Source organism: Pristiophorus japonicus, chromosome 7 (assembly GCF_044704955.1).
Source record: "Pristiophorus japonicus isolate sPriJap1 chromosome 7, sPriJap1.hap1, whole genome shotgun sequence".
Taxonomy (NCBI): Eukaryota; Metazoa; Chordata; class Chondrichthyes; family Pristiophoridae; genus Pristiophorus; species Pristiophorus japonicus.
The window spans coordinates 118,217,883-118,236,057 of record NC_091983.1 but is presented as its reverse complement, the minus strand read 5'-3'; the positions used below and the strand labels follow the sequence as shown (position 1 = coordinate 118,236,057).

The window sequence follows — 18,175 nt, the reverse complement described above, 5'->3', positions numbered from 1 at the left end:
GTTTTGACCACACTTTCTGATTCACCTTTTATGTTTATACATTCTGTCCCTTCCTGGTATGCTCTGGTTTTCATTTTCCTAGTGCTATCCTGTGCTCTGTTGCCTTCTCATTGTTTGACTTTTTAAATTTTCGCTCACCTGAATCCTCCCCCCCCCCCCCCCCCCAACTAATTAGTTTAAAGCCCTCTCTACAGCCCTAGTTATTCGATTCGCCAGGATCCTAGTCCCAACATGGTCTAAGTGGAGCCCGTCCAAACGGAACAGCTCCCTCTTACCCCAGTACTGGTGCCAGTGTCCCATGAACCAAAACCCATTTTTCCCACACCAGTCTTCGAGCCACGTGTTTAACTCTCTGATCTTATTTACCTGATCCAAATTTACTTGTGGCTCAGGTAGTAATCCAGTGATTATTAGCTTTGTGGTTCTGCTTTTTAATTTGGCCCCTAGCTGCTCGTACTAGCAGAACCTATTTCTCTGCCCTATCTATGTCGTTGGTACCCAGGTGGACCACAACAACTGGATCTTGCCCCTCCTTTTAAAAGCAGGAAGCTTTTAAAAGTCCGCAAGGAACGACGAAAAAAAGGATTAAGAAAGGGAAGATAGACTATGAAAGTAAACTAGCGCAAAAAAAAAAACAGATGGCAAGAGTTTCTATAGGTATATAAAAAAAAACGGTTGGCTCAAGTAAATGTTGGTGCCTTGGAGGACGAGACCCAGGAATTAGTAATGGAGAACATGGAGATAGCAGAAACTCTGAACAAATATTTTGTATCAGTCTTTACGGTAGAGGACACTAACAATATTTCGACAATGGATGGTCTAGGGGTATAGGGGGTGAGGAACTTAACACAATCACAATCATTAAGGAGGTGCTGCTCAGTAAGATAATGGGACTAAAGGCAGATAAATCCCCTGGACCTGATGGCTTGCATCCTAGGGTCTTAACGATTATGGATGCGTTGATTGTAATTTACCAAAATTTGCTGGATTCTGGGGAGATCCTAGCAGATTGGAAAACTGCAAATGTAACACCATTATTTTTTTAAAAAGGCAGACAAAAAGCAGGAAACTATAGACCAGTTAGCCTAACATCTGTGGTTGGGAAAATGTTGGAGTCCATTATTAAAGAAGCAGTAACAAGACATTTGGAAAAGCAAAATTCGGTCAGGCAGAGTCAGCATGGATTTATGAAGGGGTAGTCATGTTTGACAAATTTGCTGAAGTTCTTTGAGGATGTAACGAACAGGGTAAATAAAGGGGAACCAGTGGATGTGGTGTATTTAGACTTCCAGAAGGCATTTGACAAGGTGCCACAAAAGGTTACTGCACAAAATAAAAGGTCACGGGGTTGGGGGTGATATTAGCATGGATAGAGGATTGGCTAACTAACAGAACAGAGAATCGGGATAAATGATTCATTCTCTGGTTGGCAACCAGTAACTAGTGGGGTTCCGCAGGGATCAGTGCTGGGACCCCAACTATTTACAATCAATATTAACGACTTGGAAGAAGGGACTGAGTGTAACGTGGCCAAGTTTGCTGACGATACAAAGATGGGAGGAAAAGCAATGTGAGGAGGACACAAAAAATCTGCAAAAGGACATAGACAGGCTAAGTGAGTGAGTGTGCAAAAATTTGGTAGATGGAGTATAATGTTAGAAAGTATGAGGTCATGCACTTTGGCAGAAAAAAATCAAAGAGCAAGTTATTATTTAAATGGAGAAATATTGCAAAGTGCCGCAGTACAGCGGGACCTGGTAGTACTTGTGCATGAAACACAAAAGGATAGTATGCAGGTACAGCAAGTGATCAGAAAGGCCAATGGTATCTTTATTGCAAAGGGGATGGAGTATAAAAGCAGGGAAGTCTTACTACAGCTATATAAGGTATTGGTGAGGCCACACCTGGAATACTGCGTGCAGTTTTGGTTTCCATATTTACGAAAGGATATACTTGCTTTGGAGGCAGTTCAGAGAAGGTTGATTAGGTTGATTCTGGGGATGAGAGGGTTGACTTATGAGGAGAGGTTGAGTAGGTTGGGCCTCTACTCATTGGAGTTCAGAAGAATGGGAGGTGATCTCATCAAAACGTATAAGATTATGAGGGGGATGCAGAGAGGATGTTTCCACTGATGGGGGAGACTAGAACTAGAGGGCACAATCTTAGAATGAGGGGCCACCCATTTAAAACAGATGAGGAGAAATTTCTTCTCAGGGTTGTAAATCTGTGGAATTCGTTGTCTCAGAGAGCTGTGGAAGCTGGGACATTGAATAAATTTAAGACAGAAATAGACAGTTTCTTAAACGAGAAGGGGTTATGGGGAGCAGGCGGGGAAGTGGAGCTGAGTCCATGATCAGATCAGCCATGATCTTATTGAATGGCGGAGCAGGCTCGAGGGGCCGTATGGCCTACTCCGGTTCCTATTTCTTATGTTCTTACGTTATGTTTTCCCAGCCCAAGTTCCTCTCCAGCCCTGAGGAGATGTCCTTAACACTAGCACCAGGCAGGCAACACAGCCTTTGGGACTCACGCTCTCAGCTGCAGAGAACCTTATCTATCCCCCAAAAGCTGCTGTCTCCTACCACCACAACGTTTCTTTTTACTTCCCCCACTTGAATGGCCCCCTGTACCATGGTGCTGTGGTCAGTTTGCTCATCCTCCCTGCAGTCCCTGCTCTCATCCACACACGAAGTAAGAGCTTCAAACCTGTTGGACAAGAGCAAGGGCTGACTCTCCCCATACCTTCCCCCTCACTCGTAGTCGCACCCTCCTGTCCCTGACCATGATCAAATTTGAATTAATTACTCTAGTTGGTGTGACTAGTTCCCTAGATCGCAGCGTCCAGGTAACTCTTCCCCCTCCCTGATATGTCGCAGTACCTGCAGTTTGTACTTCAGCTCATCAACACGGAGCCAAAGTTCCTCGAGCTGCAGACACTTGCTGCAAATGTGGTTGCTGTGGACCTCAATCGCGTCCACCAGCTTCCACATGTTGCAGCAGTGACATCATCTGCCCTACCATCTCTGTATTTAATTAATTAGATTTAGTTTTTAGTTATTAATCACGACCCCTAATTTAAGGCCCTTAATTTAAAGCAAGAAAGAGAAAAACTCACCAATCAATCACTTCACTGCCTTCCTGTGACGTCGAATATACTTGCCCTGTTCTCCTTTGTCACCCTCTCTTACCTGCTCCCTGCGGTGGCCAGCTGCTGTTCTTTTATACCCTCTCTTACCTGCTCCCTGCGGTGGCCAGCTGCTGTTCTTTTATGCTCCGCTGCTGCCGGTGTTGTTCCGACACAGGTCCAGTGTGTCGACGCTGTGTGCTGGGGCTGCTGCTGGACTTTTATGCTCCACTGCTGTCGGTGTTGTTCTCAGTCAGTTAAGCTATTAGCTGAAGTAATGTAACCCAGATGAAGTTGTGTAGTGGAGCTAAGAACAGGTGACTACCAGGGGTGTGCATTTTTATGCAAATTCAGTGCTCTAATTTACATTTTTAATTTATCCTTCAAGGGATACTTTGAACCAGACATTTAAGGAATTCATTAGTTCAGAATCATCGTGAATTACCCTCTGGGTGTCTATAATTATTGTAACCTTTGAATTTGAATTTATGAAGTACAGTTAGTATCCCTGAACAGTGGGCCCAAGTTTCGAGCCGCGCCTAGAACGGTGCAGTCCCGACCTGGATGCCCGTTTTTCGCGCCACAAAGTGCGCCTAAAAAAAACCTCGATTCTCCACCTCCCTGCAGGTCCTCTGGCCCGCAGCGCAGCAGGAGCTGTAGGGGGCGGAGCTAGGTCCCTGCACTGAAAACAGTGCCGGGACCTCTGCACATGCACGCTACAGTGGGCGCGCGTGCAGTAGCTCCAGGCGCCCGAAACTGTGTGGGAGGGGCCCGAAGCACGCAGCCCCGAGCCCTGGCCGAATGGCCTCACTGGGGCTGCGTGAATAAGGCTCCTCCCACGGCCAGCTCCTGCTTCCTCCCGACCCGACTCGACTCACGCTTCCCGCCTCCAGACCGGACCCGATCTCCTCCCCCCGCCCCCGGACTGGACCCGACACCGGCGCGCCCCCCCCCCCCCCCCCCGGCTCCCGGACCGGACCCGACACCCGCTTCCGTGGATATTCGACTCAGTAATTTTACTGAACCAGATTGAGGAAAAGAATCTACATTTACACTCCCCCCCCCCCCCCCCCCCCCCCCCCAGGACCGGACCCCTGCTCCCCCCCGCCCCCGGACTGGATCCGACCTGACCTCCCCCTCCCTCCCCCCGACCCGAACCTCCCTCCCACCACCACCCCACCGGACCCGACCCGACCCAACGCCACCTACCTATAAATCTGGTGCTGGGGATGGGCCCTGCCCGAAGTCTCGGGCCCGGCCCGTTCAGCCTCCCTCCCCCAATCGCCTTCCTTCCCCACCCCCCAATCGCCTTCCTTCCCCACCCCCCAATCGCCTTCCTTCCCCACCCCCCAATCGCCTTCCTTCCCCACCCCCCAATCGCCTTCCTTCCCCACCCCCCAATCGCCTTCCTTCCCCACCCCCCAATCGCCTTCCTTCCCCACCCCCCAATCGCCTTCCTTCCCCACCCCCCAATCGCCTTCCTTCCCCACCCCCCAATCGCCTTCCTTCCCCACCCCCCAATCGCCTTCCTTCCCCACCCCCCAATCGCCTTCCTTCCCCACCCCCCAATCGCCTTCCTTCCCCACCCCCCAATCGCCTTCCTTCCCCACCCCCCAATCGCCTTCCTTCCCCACCCCCCAATCGCCTTCCTTCCCCACCCCCCAATCGCCTTCCTTCCCCACCCCCCAATCGCCTTCCTTCCCCACCCCCCAATCGCCTTCCTTCCCCACCCCCCAATCGCCTTCCTTCCCCACCCCCCAATCGCCTTCCTTCCCCACCCCCCAATCGCCTTCCTTCCCCACCCCCCAATCGCCTTCCTTCCCCACCCCCCAATCGCCTTCCTTCCCCACCCCCCAATCGCCTTCCTTCCCCACCCCCCAATCGCCTTCCTTCCCCACCCCCAATCGCCTTCCTTCCCCACCCCCCAATCGCCTTCCTTCCCCACCCCCCAATCGCCTTCCTTCCCCACCCCCCAATCGCCTTCCTTCCCCACCCCCCAATCGCCTTCCTTCCCCACCCCCCAATCGCCTTCCTTCCCCACCCCCCAATCGCCTTCCTTCCCCACCCCCCAATCGCCTTCCTTCCCCACCCCCCAATCGCCTTCCTTCCCCACCCCCCAATCGCCTTCCTTCCCCACCCCCCAATCGCCTTCCTTCCCCACCCCCCAATCGCCTTCCTTCCCCACCCCCCAATCGCCTTCCTTCCCCACCCCCCAATCGCCTTCCTTCCCCACCCCCCAATCGCCTTCCTTCCCCACCCCCCAATCGCCTTCCTTCCCCACCCCCCAATCGCCTTCCTTCCCCACCCCCCAATCGCCTTCCTTCCCCACCCCCCAATCGCCTTCCTTCCCCACCCCCCAATCGCCTTCCTTCCCCACCCCCCAATCGCCTTCCTTCCCCACCCCCCAATCGCCTTCCTTCCCCACCCCCCAATCGCCTTCCTTCCCCACCCCCCAATCGCCTTCCTTCCCCACCCCCCAATCGCCTTCCTTCCCCACCCCCCAATCGCCTTCCTTCCCCACCCCCCAATCGCCTTCCTTCCCCACCCCCCAATCGCCTTCCTTCCCCACCCCCCAATCGCCTTCCTTCCCCACCCCCCAATCGCCTTCCTTCCCCACCCCCCAATCGCCTTCCTTCCCCACCCCCCAATCGCCTTCCTTCCCCACCCCCCAATCGCCTTCCTTCCCCACCCCCCAATCGCCTTCCTTCCCCACCCCCCAATCGCCTTCCTTCCCCACCCCCCAATCGCCTTCCTTCCCCACCCCCCAATCGCCTTCCTTCCCCACCCCCCAATCGCCTTCCTTCCCCACCCCCCAATCGCCTTCCTTCCCCACCCCCCAATCGCCTTCCTTCCCCACCCCCCAATCGCCTTCCTTCCCCACCCCCCAATCGCCTTCCTTCCCCACCCCCCAATCGCCTTCCTTCCCCACCCCCCAATCGCCTTCCTTCCCCACCCCCCAATCGCCTTCCTTCCCCACCCCCCAATCGCCTTCCTTCCCCACCCCCCAATCGCCTTCCTTCCCCACCCCCCAATCGCCTTCCTTCCCCACCCCCCAATCGCCTTCCTTCCCCACCCCCCAATCGCCTTCCTTCCCCACCCCCCAATCGCCTTCCTTCCCCACCCCCCAATCGCCTTCCTTCCCCACCCCCCAATCGCCTTCCTTCCCCACCCCCCAATCGCCTTCCTTCCCCACCCCCCAATCGCCTTCCTTCCCCACCCCCCAATCGCCTTCCTTCCCCACCCCCCAATCGCCTTCCTTCCCCACCCCCCAATCGCCTTCCTTCCCCACCCCCCAATCGCCTTCCTTCCCCACCCCCCAATCGCCTTCCTTCCCCACCCCCCAATCGCCTTCCTTCCCCACCCCCCAATCGCCTTCCTTCCCCACCCCCCAATCGCCTTCCTTCCCCACCCCCCAATCGCCTTCCTTCCCCACCCCCCAATCGCCTTCCTTCCCCACCCCCCAATCGCCTTCCTTCCCCACCCCCCAATCGCCTTCCTTCCCCACCCCCCAATCGCCTTCCTTCCCCACCCCCCAATCGCCTTCCTTCCCCACCCCCCAATCGCCTTCCTTCCCCACCCCCCAATCGCCTTCCTTCCCCACCCCCCAATCGCCTTCCTTCCCCACCCCCCAATCGCCTTCCTTCCCCACCCCCCAATCGCCTTCCTTCCCCACCCCCCAATCGCCTTCCTTCCCCACCCCCCAATCGCCTTCCTTCCCCACCCCCCAATCGCCTTCCTTCCCCACCCCCCAATCGCCTTCCTTCCCCACCCCCCAATCGCCTTCCTTCCCCACCCCCCAATCGCCTTCCTTCCCCACCCCCCAATCGCCTTCCTTCCCCACCCCCCAATCGCCTTCCTTCCCCACCCCCCAATCGCCTTCCTTCCCCACCCCCCAATCGCCTTCCTTCCCCACCCCCCAATCGCCTTCCTTCCCCACCCCCCAATCGCCTTCCTTCCCCACCCCCCAATCGCCTTCCTTCCCCACCCCCCAATCGCCTTCCTTCCCCACCCCCCAATCGCCTTCCTTCCCCACCCCCCAATCGCCTTCCTTCCCCACCCCCCAATCGCCTTCCTTCCCCACCCCCCAATCGCCTTCCTTCCCCACCCCCCAATCGCCTTCCTTCCCCACCCCCCAATCGCCTTCCTTCCCCACCCCCCAATCGCCTTCCTTCCCCACCCCCCCATCGCCTTCCTTCCCCACCCCCCCATCGCCTTCCTTCCCCACCCCCCCATCGCCTTCCTTCCCCACCCCCCCATCGCCTTCCTTCCCCACCCCCCCATCGCCTTCCTTCCCCACCCCCCCATCGCCTTCCTTCCCCACCCCCCCATCGCCTTCCTTCCCCACCCCCCCATCGCCTTCCTTCCCCACCCCCCCATCGCCTTCCTTCCCCACCCCCCCATCGCCTTCCTTCCCCACCCCCCCCCCTGCCCGTCAGAAACACAGACACTGACAAACAGAGAGATAGAGACACTGACAAACAGAGAGATAGAGACACTGACAAACAGAGATAGAGACACTGACAAACAGAGAGATAGAGACACTGACAGAGATACGCTGTTGGAGGGCTCCCGGTGCTGCAGTCGGTAAGTAGAAAATGTTTTATTTATTGATTTAAAAAAAAAAAATTATTTATTAATTTTTTTGATTGATTTATTGGTTGATTTATTGATGTATTTATCATTTATTATTGATGATGGCTCTTTATTTGTAAAACTGAAGTGTTTAATGTTTGTAAACTTCCCTTTAAACACACCCCCCCCCACCATTCCCTGCGCCTGATTTGTAACCTACGCCTGATTTTCTAAAGTGTTGACGAGGTTTTTTTCGAGCGTACAAAAATCTTCACTTACTCCATTCTAAGTTAGTTTGGAGTAAGTTTTCACTGACGAAACTTTGAAAACAGGCGTAAGTGGCCGGACAAGCCCCCTTTTGGAAAAAAAAATTCTGTTCCAAAGTGAAACTGTTCTAACTGACTAGAACTGGAGCAAACTAAATGACGAGAATTCCGATTTCTAAGATACTCCGTTCTACACCAGTTGCTCCTAAAAATCAGGAGCAAATCATGTGGAAACTTGGGGCCAGTATGTGGTAAGTGACTTAAGATACTCTTAATCCTGAGCACTGCTTTTGATTATGAAAACTATAGTTACAACCGTTGGTTTTGGTGATTCATCTATCTTGCATTGCAATTTATGGTAACTTTAGAATATAAAAATCTTATTAAAAACAGTATTATTTTCCTTTTTTGAGTTCCAGGTAATTTGCATCATACATTTACCCCAAAATTTAAGTTACATTAGCGATGTTGCATAAATATCTGGAATAAAAATTAAATAAGATGAAGTATGTGCAATCATTGTTTCAAGGCATGTTTCCAGGCATAATATTACCATTGATTAAAATGAAAAAACAGATACTAGTTAGAGAGATAACTGTTTTCAAGTTTGTGAATGGTATTTTATCAATCAATAATACTGAATAATTCCTGACGTGAAAGGGTTATTTCAAAACCTAACTAAAATCTACAGAAATTGTTTCAAAAGCTTGTTTTAAAAGTAAAATGTTACATAGTGCATATACTGCAGGAGTAAGAACAGGTTGTTAGTAGGAGAACTGTAACAAAATGGTTTCAAACATTTTTAGCATTGATGTAGAATTTGAGAGAATATTACCATATAGCTCACCTAGCTTTCCCACACAAAGGAGATCAATTTTCAGTTCTTGCTATTCCTGAAGTTGTTTCAAATGTCTACCAATTTTGAGTTTTTCTTGTAGAATATTTTATCAGCATTGAATCAGCAAGCTGCAGTCATTGGTTCTCAACCAACTGCATAATCTAGTGTGATTGACATAAGTTTCTTTCTACGGTCATCTAAAAAAGGTGTTGTTCTCAGTCAGTTAAGCTGTTAGAAGGATGTTGTAATGAAGAATAAATTTAGATTCCATATCATATTGCACTATTTTCCTTCAATGAAAACTGCCTTGCTGTACCAAGCTGCTTTCCATCCAGAGTTGTATGCCTCTCTTATTGATCTAAATTTGCATAGCATTATTGTATTTCATAATTGACAAAAGGAATTGTGTAGCAGCCATAAGAGAATGCTATTTATATGTATTAAAAAAGGAAAATCACAAGGACATTTATCAACAGAAAATAATTCACAAAATACTTTATTTTGGGGGTTTTTACTCATTGACAAGCTGGATATTTGCCTGATCTGGATGCTGCTCTTTATTTGAGAAAGCACCGATGATAGGTAACGAACTTTGTGCTGCATGTCAGGCACATCCAAATTTGTAAAAACTTTATTATGGGTTGCACATTAGAAGTTTGTTCTACAAGTAAAATTTGGAGAAGATTTAAGTGCTACTGCAAATGTGTTACGAGATTCCTGTTTTAGAAATAGAGCCCCCACCACTTATACTGCCCACAGTTATTGCGGGCAACTGTCTCCGGGACAATTAACGCTAGCCATTTGCAGTTTTCATAAATGTCAATGTCAAATGTACTACTTGTATCAGCAGGCCGGGGACATTAGAGGGAGCAACGTGCGGCGGCCCCGCCCGGAAATCGGCACGGTCCCGGCCTGCAAGACCATCGGCAGGCAGAATGGGCCAGGGGCAGAACGGGCCAGCCCACACAGCAATGTGTGTGCGCACTAGGTCCGTGCAGCAGAGCCGGTCTTCAGTCGTCTGGGATAATCCTTGCCACTGGACCAAGACCTAGCTCTGTCAAGCCCTGGGGTACAATGGCTACCACACGTTAAAAAAAATCCACGCACAGGCATCTTCTACCCTTCAAGATGTAATTCGGGATCCAGAATATTAGGTCCTTCATTGAAACACCTGTGAACTCATTGTTTTTTGGCATGGAAGCAAATCATCTTCATTTCGAGGGACTGCCTTTGATGATGATGATGACTTGTACCAGGTTAAGTGCTCCGGCTATTTCGGGTAGACTTAGCCGTTCAATCAGTTGTTCGTACCTTGTTATATTGCACTAGCCGCTGTGTCTTAATCCCATTATTGGTGTCTGGTTACAGCTTGTGCTAATTAACACTGATTAGCAGCAAACATGGCTGGAAAGAGGAAATCAGTGACCTAAACTAGATTGCTGCGCTGCTTGGCTTGCACAATGCAGCCAAAGCAAGTGTTTCTTAAATAAAGTCGGCGAAACCTGCTGGTTTACGATGTTCACTGAGTGCATTTTAAATGTCAGCTTCTCGACCCCACCACAGTCTCTAAATTGACAGACTGCCTGTCCGACATCCAGTTCTGGATGAGCAGAAATTTTCTCCAATTGAATATTGGGAAGACCGAAGCCATTGTTTTCGGTCCCGCCACAAACTCTGTTTCCTAGCCACTGACTCCATCCGTCTCCCCAACTTCTGTCTGAGGCTTAACCAGACTGTTCGCAACCTTGGTGTCATATTTGACCCTGAAATGAGCTTTCGACCACACATCCACAGCATAACTAAGATTGCCTATTTCCACCTCCGTAACATTACGCGTGTCCATGCTTGCCTCAGCCCATCTGCTGCTGAAGCCCTCATTCATGCCTTTGTTATCTTTAGACTTGACTATCCCAACGCAGTCCTGGCTGGCCTCCCACATTCTAACCTATGTAAACTAGAGGTGATCCAAAACTCGGCTGCCCATGTCCTAACTCGAACCAAGTCCCGCTCACCCATCACCCTGTGCTCGCTGACCTACATTGGCTTCCGGTTAAGCAACACCTTGATTTAAAAATTCTCATCCTTGTTTTCAAATCCCTCCATGGCCTCACCCCTCCCTATCTCTGTAATTTCCTCCAGCCCACAAACCCCCGAGATGTCTGCGCTTCTCTAATTCTGCCCTCTTGAGCAAACCTGATTATAATCGCTCAACCATTGGTGGCTGTACCTTCTGTTGTCTAGGCCCCAAGCTCTGGAACGCCCTGCCTAAACCTCTCTGCCTCTCTAAAAACATAGAAAATAGGTGCAGGAGTAGGCCATTCGGCCCTTCGAGCCTGCACCACCATTCGGTAAGATCATGGCTGATCATTCACCTCAGTACTCCTTTCCTGCTTTCTCTCCATACCCCTTGATATCTTTAGCTGTAAGGGCCATATCTAACTCCCTCTTGAATATATCCAATGAACTGGCATCAACAACTCTATGCGGTAGGGAATTCCACAGGTTAACAACACCGAGTGAAGATGTTTCTCCTCATCTCAGTCCTAAATGGCTTACCCCTGGTTCTGGACTTCCCCAACATCAGGAACATTCTTCCTGCATCTAACCTGTCCAGTCCCGTCAGAATTTTATATGTTTCTATGGGATCCCCTCTCATCCTTAATGCAAGTGAATACAGGCCCAGTCGATCCAGTCTCATATGTCAGTCCCGCCATCCCGGGAATCAGTCTGCTGAACCTTCGCTGCACTCCCTCAATAGCAAGAATGTCGTTCCTCAGATTAGGATACCAAAACTGAACACAATATTCCAAGTGAGGCCTCACCAAGGCCCTGTACAACTGCAGTAAGACCTCCCTGCTCCTATACTCAAATCCCATAGCTATGAAGGCCAACATATCATTTGCCTTCTTCACCGCCTGCTGTACCAGCATGCCAACTTTCAATGACTGATGTACCATGACACGCAGGTCTCGTTGCACCTCCCCTTTTCCTAATCTGCCATTCAGATAATATTCTGCCTTCGTGTTTTTGCCTCCAAAGTGGATAACCTCACATATTTATCCACATTATACTGCATCTGCCATGCATTTGCCCACTCACCTAACCTGTCCAAGTCACTCTGCAGCCTCTTAGCGTCCTCCTCACAGCTCCCACCGCCACCCAGTTTAGTGTCATCTGCAAACTTGGAGATATTACTCAATTCCTTCATCTAAATCATTAATGCATATTGTGAATAGCTAGGATGTCAGCACTGAGCCCTGCGACACCCCACTAGTCACTGCCTGCCATTCTGAAAAGGACCCGTTTATCCCGACTCTCTGCTTCCTGTCTGCCAACCAGTTCTCTATCCACGTCAGTACATTACCCCCAATACCATGTGCTTTAATTTTGCATACCAATCTCTTTTGTGTGGGACCTTGTCAAAAGCCTTTTGAAAGTCCAAATACACCACATCCATTGGTTCTCCCTTGTCCACTCTACTAGTTACATCCTCAAAAAATTCTAGAAACTTTGTCAATCAGGATTTCCCTTTCAGAAATCCATGCTGACTTGTACCGATCCCATCACTGCTTTCCAAATGTGCTGCTATTTCATCTTTAATAATTGATTCCAGCATTTTCCCCACTACTGATGTTAGGCTATAACCATCTATAATTACCAGGTTTCTCTCTCCCTCCTTTCTTTAAAAAGTGGTGTTACATTAGCTACCCTCCAGTCCAAAGGAACCGATCCAGATTTGATAGACTGTTGGAAAATGATCACCAATTCATCCACTATTTCTAGGGCTACCTCCTTAAGTACTCTGGGATGCAGACTATCAGGCCCCGGGGATTTATCTGCCTTCAATCCCCTCAATTTCCCTAACACAATTTCCCGCCTAATAAGGATTTCCTTCAGTTCCTCCTTCTCATTAGACCCTCGGTTCCCTAGTATTTCCGGAAGGTTTTTGTGTCCTCCTTTGTGAAGACAGAACCAAAGTATTTGTTTAACCATTTCTTTGTTCCCCATTATAAATTCACCTGAATCTGACTGCAAGGGACCTACATTTGTTTTCACTAATCTTTTTATCCACATATCTATAGAAGCTTTTGCAGTCAGTTTTTTTTTTTAATGGTCCCAGCAAGCTTCCTCTCATACTCTATTTTCCCCCTCCTAATTAAACCCTTTGTCCTCCTCTCTGGTATTACAAAATTCTCCCAGTCCTCAGGTTTGCTGCTTTTTCTGGCCAATTTATATGCCTCTTCCTTGGATTTAACACTATCCTTAATTTCCCTTGTTAGCCACGGTTGAGCCACCTTCCCCATTTTATTTTTACTCCAGACAGGGATGTACAATTGAAGTTCATCCATGTGATCTTCAAATGTTTGCCATCGCCTATCCACTGTCAACCCTTTAAGTATCACTCGCCAGTCTATTCTAGCCAATTCATGTCTCATACCATTGAAGTTACCTTTCCTTAAGTTCAGGACCCAATCTCTCAATTAACTGTGTCACTCTCCATCTTAATGAATTCTACCATATTATGGTCACTCTTTCCCAAGGGGCCTCGCACAACAAGATTGCTAATTCGCCATTGCTCATTACACATCACCCAGTCTAGAATGGCTAGCCCTCTAGTTGGTTCCTCGACACATTGGTCTAGAAAACCATCCCGAATACACTCCAGGAAATCCTCCTCCACTGCATTGCTACCAGTTTGGTTAGCCCAATCAATATGTAGATTAAAGTCGCCCATGATAACTGCTGTACCTTTATTGCACTCATCCCTAATTTCTTGGTTGATGCTGTCCCCAACCTCACTACTACTGTTTAGTGGTCTGTACACAACTCCCACTAGCGTTTCTGCTCTTTGGTATTCCGTAGCTCCACCCATACCGATTCCACATCATCCAAGCAAATGTCCTTCCTTACTATTGCATTAATATCCTCTTTAACCAGCATTGCCACCCCGCTTCCTTTTCCTTTCTGTCTATCCTTCCTAACTGTTGAATACCCCTGGATATTGAGTTCCCAGCCTTGGTCACCCTGGAGCCATGTCTCCATGATGCCAATTACATCATATCTGTTAACAGCTATCTGCGCAGTTAATTTGTCCACCTTATTCCGAATACTCCTCGCATTGAGGCACAGATCCTTCAGGCTTGTCTTTTTAACACACTTTGCCCCCTTTAGAATTTTGCTCTAATGTGGCCCTTTTTGCTTTTTGCCTTGGGTTTCTCTGCCCTCCACTTTTACTTTACTTTACTTCTTTCTATCTTTTGCTTCTGGCCCCATTCTACTTCCCTCTGTCTCCTTGCATAGGTTCCCATCCCCCTGTCATATTAGTTTAACTCCTTCCTGACAGCACTAGCAAACACTCCCCCTCGGACATTGGTTCCAGTCCTGTCCAGGTGCAGACTCTCCAGTTTGTACTGGTCCCACCTCCCCCAGAACCGGTTCCAATGTCCCAGGAATTTGAATCCCTCCCTTCTGCACCACTCCTCAAGCCACGTATTCATCTGAACTATCCTGCGATTCCTACTCTGGCTAGCACGTGGCACTGGTAGCAATCCTGAGATTACTACTTTTGAGGTCCAACTTTTTGATTTAGCTCCTAGCTCCGTAAATTTGTCTTGTAGGACCTCATCCTGTTTTTTTACCTATATCGTTGGTATCTATATGCACCTCGACAACTGGCTGTTTACCCTCTCTCTCCAAAATGTCCTGCAGCCACTCCGAGACATCCTTGACCCTTGCACCAGGGAGGCAACATACCATCGTGGAGTCTCGGTTGCGGCCGCAGAGATGCAATTTATTCATCCGAATATTGTAGATTGTTTTAAATGAAACCAACAAATCTTGTGCATTGACCTCGGGGAAGCAGATATTGATCTGTACCTTGCAAGAGTGGTGGGTGCAAACATCATGGCTCCAGCCGAATTAGAGGATTTTGCCAAAGCTTAGGCATAGACTAGTTTCTTTGATGTACTGGCTTTTTTGAAGGGAGGTGGAAAGAGTGATGATAAATCTCGGCAAAGCCAATATTTTCATTTGTCTATTACTAAAATTGCACTTTCAATCTTGCAAAAGCATATCCATCATATTTATTAAGTATATTTGCTTTAAAATGTTTTTAATATGCAGAAAATAGATTGGTTTAAGGTAAAATAGCAGTTTTCCTGATTAAAATATTTGTGTATAATTCTTGTATACATGGTCCTAGATGAATATAATGCTCCTTTGATAGTTTTCCAACTAAATAAAATTTACTCTTGTAGAACTATTTGTTGTGACCTGAGTTATAATTAAGGCATGACAACCTGTTCTCAGATCATTGTGTACAAAGCATCATGATAGATCATAAAACATACAAAATACTTTCAGTTGTTGAATGTGTTCCTGTTTTTAATTCGCAGGCTGTTCTGAAGAAGAGTAGAGGCTGAAGAAGCGAACCGACTACATATATTAACATTTAATTTTCTGTATTTGCTAAACCATTGCTAACTGAAATACTGAGTTGTATGTAATCAAGGAAAGGGAAATCAGTTGAGTTGTTTCTTTGAAAAGACAAATGTTTCCTTGTCTCAGTTTCTTGCTGAAATAGTTCTACTTTGTAGTATTTTCTTTCAACTTACTATTTCATGAAGTGAATTACAGTATTTTGCTATGACATGTCAATCTTTTTGAAACTGCTGTGCTAAAAAATATTGATACTTTTACGAAAATAGAATGCTTATATTTTGTGTTCGCTTAGACTCTTTCTGGGCATGTGAATAATTCAAATTTCAGCCCAAGAAGCTTCTTGGCTGATTGTTGGATTCATGTTGCTTTAGATGTACCTGTACTATATTACACAAAGGAAAAATTATTACAAGATCAGTATGTTTTAACTTGGCTCTAAATAAAGTTTGTCATACATAAAATGCAGTTTATTGATTCATGTCTGTGATTTTTTTTTTTAAGTACTGTATTGTATTTTCTATTCATTTAAACACTGCTGTGTAATACTTTTGTGAGAACTGAGCAAGAGAAAATAGTGCAATCTGCAGTTAGGCGAGCAAAATTTTGCACTGCCTCCCTAAATATTTTTCCAACTAAAGTTATTTTGGCCTACTTTATTTTGAAATGATTAAAATAAATCAATCCAGTTTAGAGGTAATGCAAGAGTTTTAGGCCTATAAATTCGTGACCGCCACAAATGCTGCCGGTGCCACCATGGCTGGGTATGAACGGCCGCCGGAAATGGTGGTGCTGACAGGACCGAACAAACTGGGGACTAATTAACATTAGCCCAGCCATAACGCATTGTGCAGTGCCGTCCTGGTGGCGTTCAGGCTGGTAGGAGGCCCCAATGTAGTATGGCCAAAGTGTCATTGCAGCTAGAACAGCCTGCTCTGAAAGCAAGGCAGTCATTACAGAAAGCAATTCGCTCTTTTAAAGGGGCACTACCTTCTGAAATGAAAAAAATAAAATGTAAAAAATGCAGTTTTTAGCCCTTAGAGCTCAACTGCCTTCTGAAAAAAATTAACAAAAATCCCAAATGAGAGTTTTAAATTCTTAAAACTGAATTCCTTTCCGTATCTAAAAATATAAAATGGAAAAAATGCTTCACTATTAACCCAAATGGCTCATCAAGCCAGGGAAGGGGCACCCATGGTCTCGCATGCAGCACTCCAACTTTGTGCAGGGGATCAACACTGCAAGAGAGGTTTTCTACCCACGGACTAGGAGGCCCTCCAGAAAGAAGAATGTAGGACCACATCACCAAGATCGTCACTGTCGCCAGTGTTGCCCCCCACCACCTGGCTCCAGTGCCCAAAGAAGCTTCATGACCACAGACCAGTGGTCAAGGGCAGTGAATGCATCTTCAAAAGCAGTCTCTACCAACTGCACCACTGGCCTCATACACTTCTCAATGCAGGACTTCTCCTCCGCCATCACTCACCAACTAACTATCTGTACCAAACACGCGGCACAGTTTGTGTCTCCCATTCCTAGCTTCACCTCATCCCCTTGGAGGACACGGTGCTGGCCATTCTGTGCAGGGGTATGGCTGAGCCCTTGGCCAGCAGCAGGGCTTAAAGGATACAAGATCATGGTATCCTCATATGCTCTCGCCCTTCGCGCATGCATCTCTTGCTTTCCTGCCCTCCCCTCACCACAACCCCATCCCTGTGCCTTCCTCATTTCACATACCCAAGAAATGCAGCCTGCCCAGCCAATGGGTGACCAAGAAGAGGGAGAGGATAATGAAGAAGAAATACTGTCACTCAATTTCACACAGCTCTCAGCTCTTCAAGGTCGTCTAGCAAGGCCATTTTCAGTGTCCCCCACAGTCAGTAGCCTGCCAGCAGCCATGCTGCAGCCACTGGGGTAGCACTGCATGACATCAGTAGGATAGACAAAGGCACACACGAGACGTTCACGAAGGGAATGTATAAGGATGATGAGTTGAGTTCTTTGTCATAATGGCTGGATAGATGTATAAAATTGGATTGGAAAGTTTACTTTGTGTTGGCTTTTATTTCAGAATTGTGCCGTGTGGTGGCTTTTATTTCAGAATTGTGTCCAACAGTATGACGGTCAGTAACAGAGGGAAGCTAAGGTGTGGGACAGATGCTGAAAGGGGAATTGGGGTTGTGATGGCTGGTACCGCAGGCCAGTGGCGTAACTACGCCAATGCAGTGGCATTGGGGCCCTCGCCTGAAGGGGGCCCTTGAACTTGAGGATTTTTTTTTCAAACTTTTCATTTTATAGGGTTTTTTGTCCTATTTTGCTTTTGTTCTGTTCAATTGCGCCTAAATATTTCCTTATCTTAAAAACTAATTAATTTTAAAAATTCGGTTCAATTTCGCTTCTGTTTGCTTTAATTTCGCTGCAAAAATTCCCTAAGAACATAAGAATTAGGAACAAGAGTAGGCCATCTAGCCCCTCGAGTCTGCTCCGCCATTCAATAAGATCATGGCTGATCTGGTCGTGGACTCGGCTCTACTTACCCGCCCTCTCCCCGTAACCCTTAATTCCCTTATTGGTTAAAAACCTGTCTATCTTTGACTTGAAAACATTCAATGAGCTAGCCTCAACTGCTTCCTTGGGCAGAGAATTCCACAGATTCACAACCCTCTGGGAGAAGAAATTCTTTCTCAACTCGGTTTTAAATTGGCTCCTCCGTATTTTGAGGCTGTGCCCCCTAGTTCTAGTCTCCCCTACCAATGGAAACAACCTCTCTGCCTCTATCTTGTCTATCCCTTTCATGATTTTAAATGTTTCTATAAGATCACCCCTCATCCTTCTGAACTCCAACGAGTAAAGACCCAGTCTACTCAATCTATCATCATAAGGTAACCCCCTCATTTCTGGAATCAGCCTAGTGAATCGTCTCTGTACCCCTTCCAA

The 18,175-nt window shown here is 47.9% G+C and overlaps 1 protein-coding gene across 1 annotated transcript in view; it reads left to right on the top strand.

The window, feature by feature from the left end:
* Positions 1-15,706, top strand: part of cenpw (centromere protein W) — a 53,386-nt gene extending 37,680 nt beyond the window's left edge. Inside the window, exon 3 of the mRNA XM_070884447.1 lies at positions 15,196-15,706. Within this exon, the coding sequence (XP_070740548.1) occupies positions 15,196-15,222 (27 nt within the window). The 3' untranslated portion in view covers positions 15,223-15,706. The remainder of the gene's footprint in view (positions 1-15,195) is intronic.
* Positions 15,707-18,175: the final 2,469 nt, after the last annotated feature.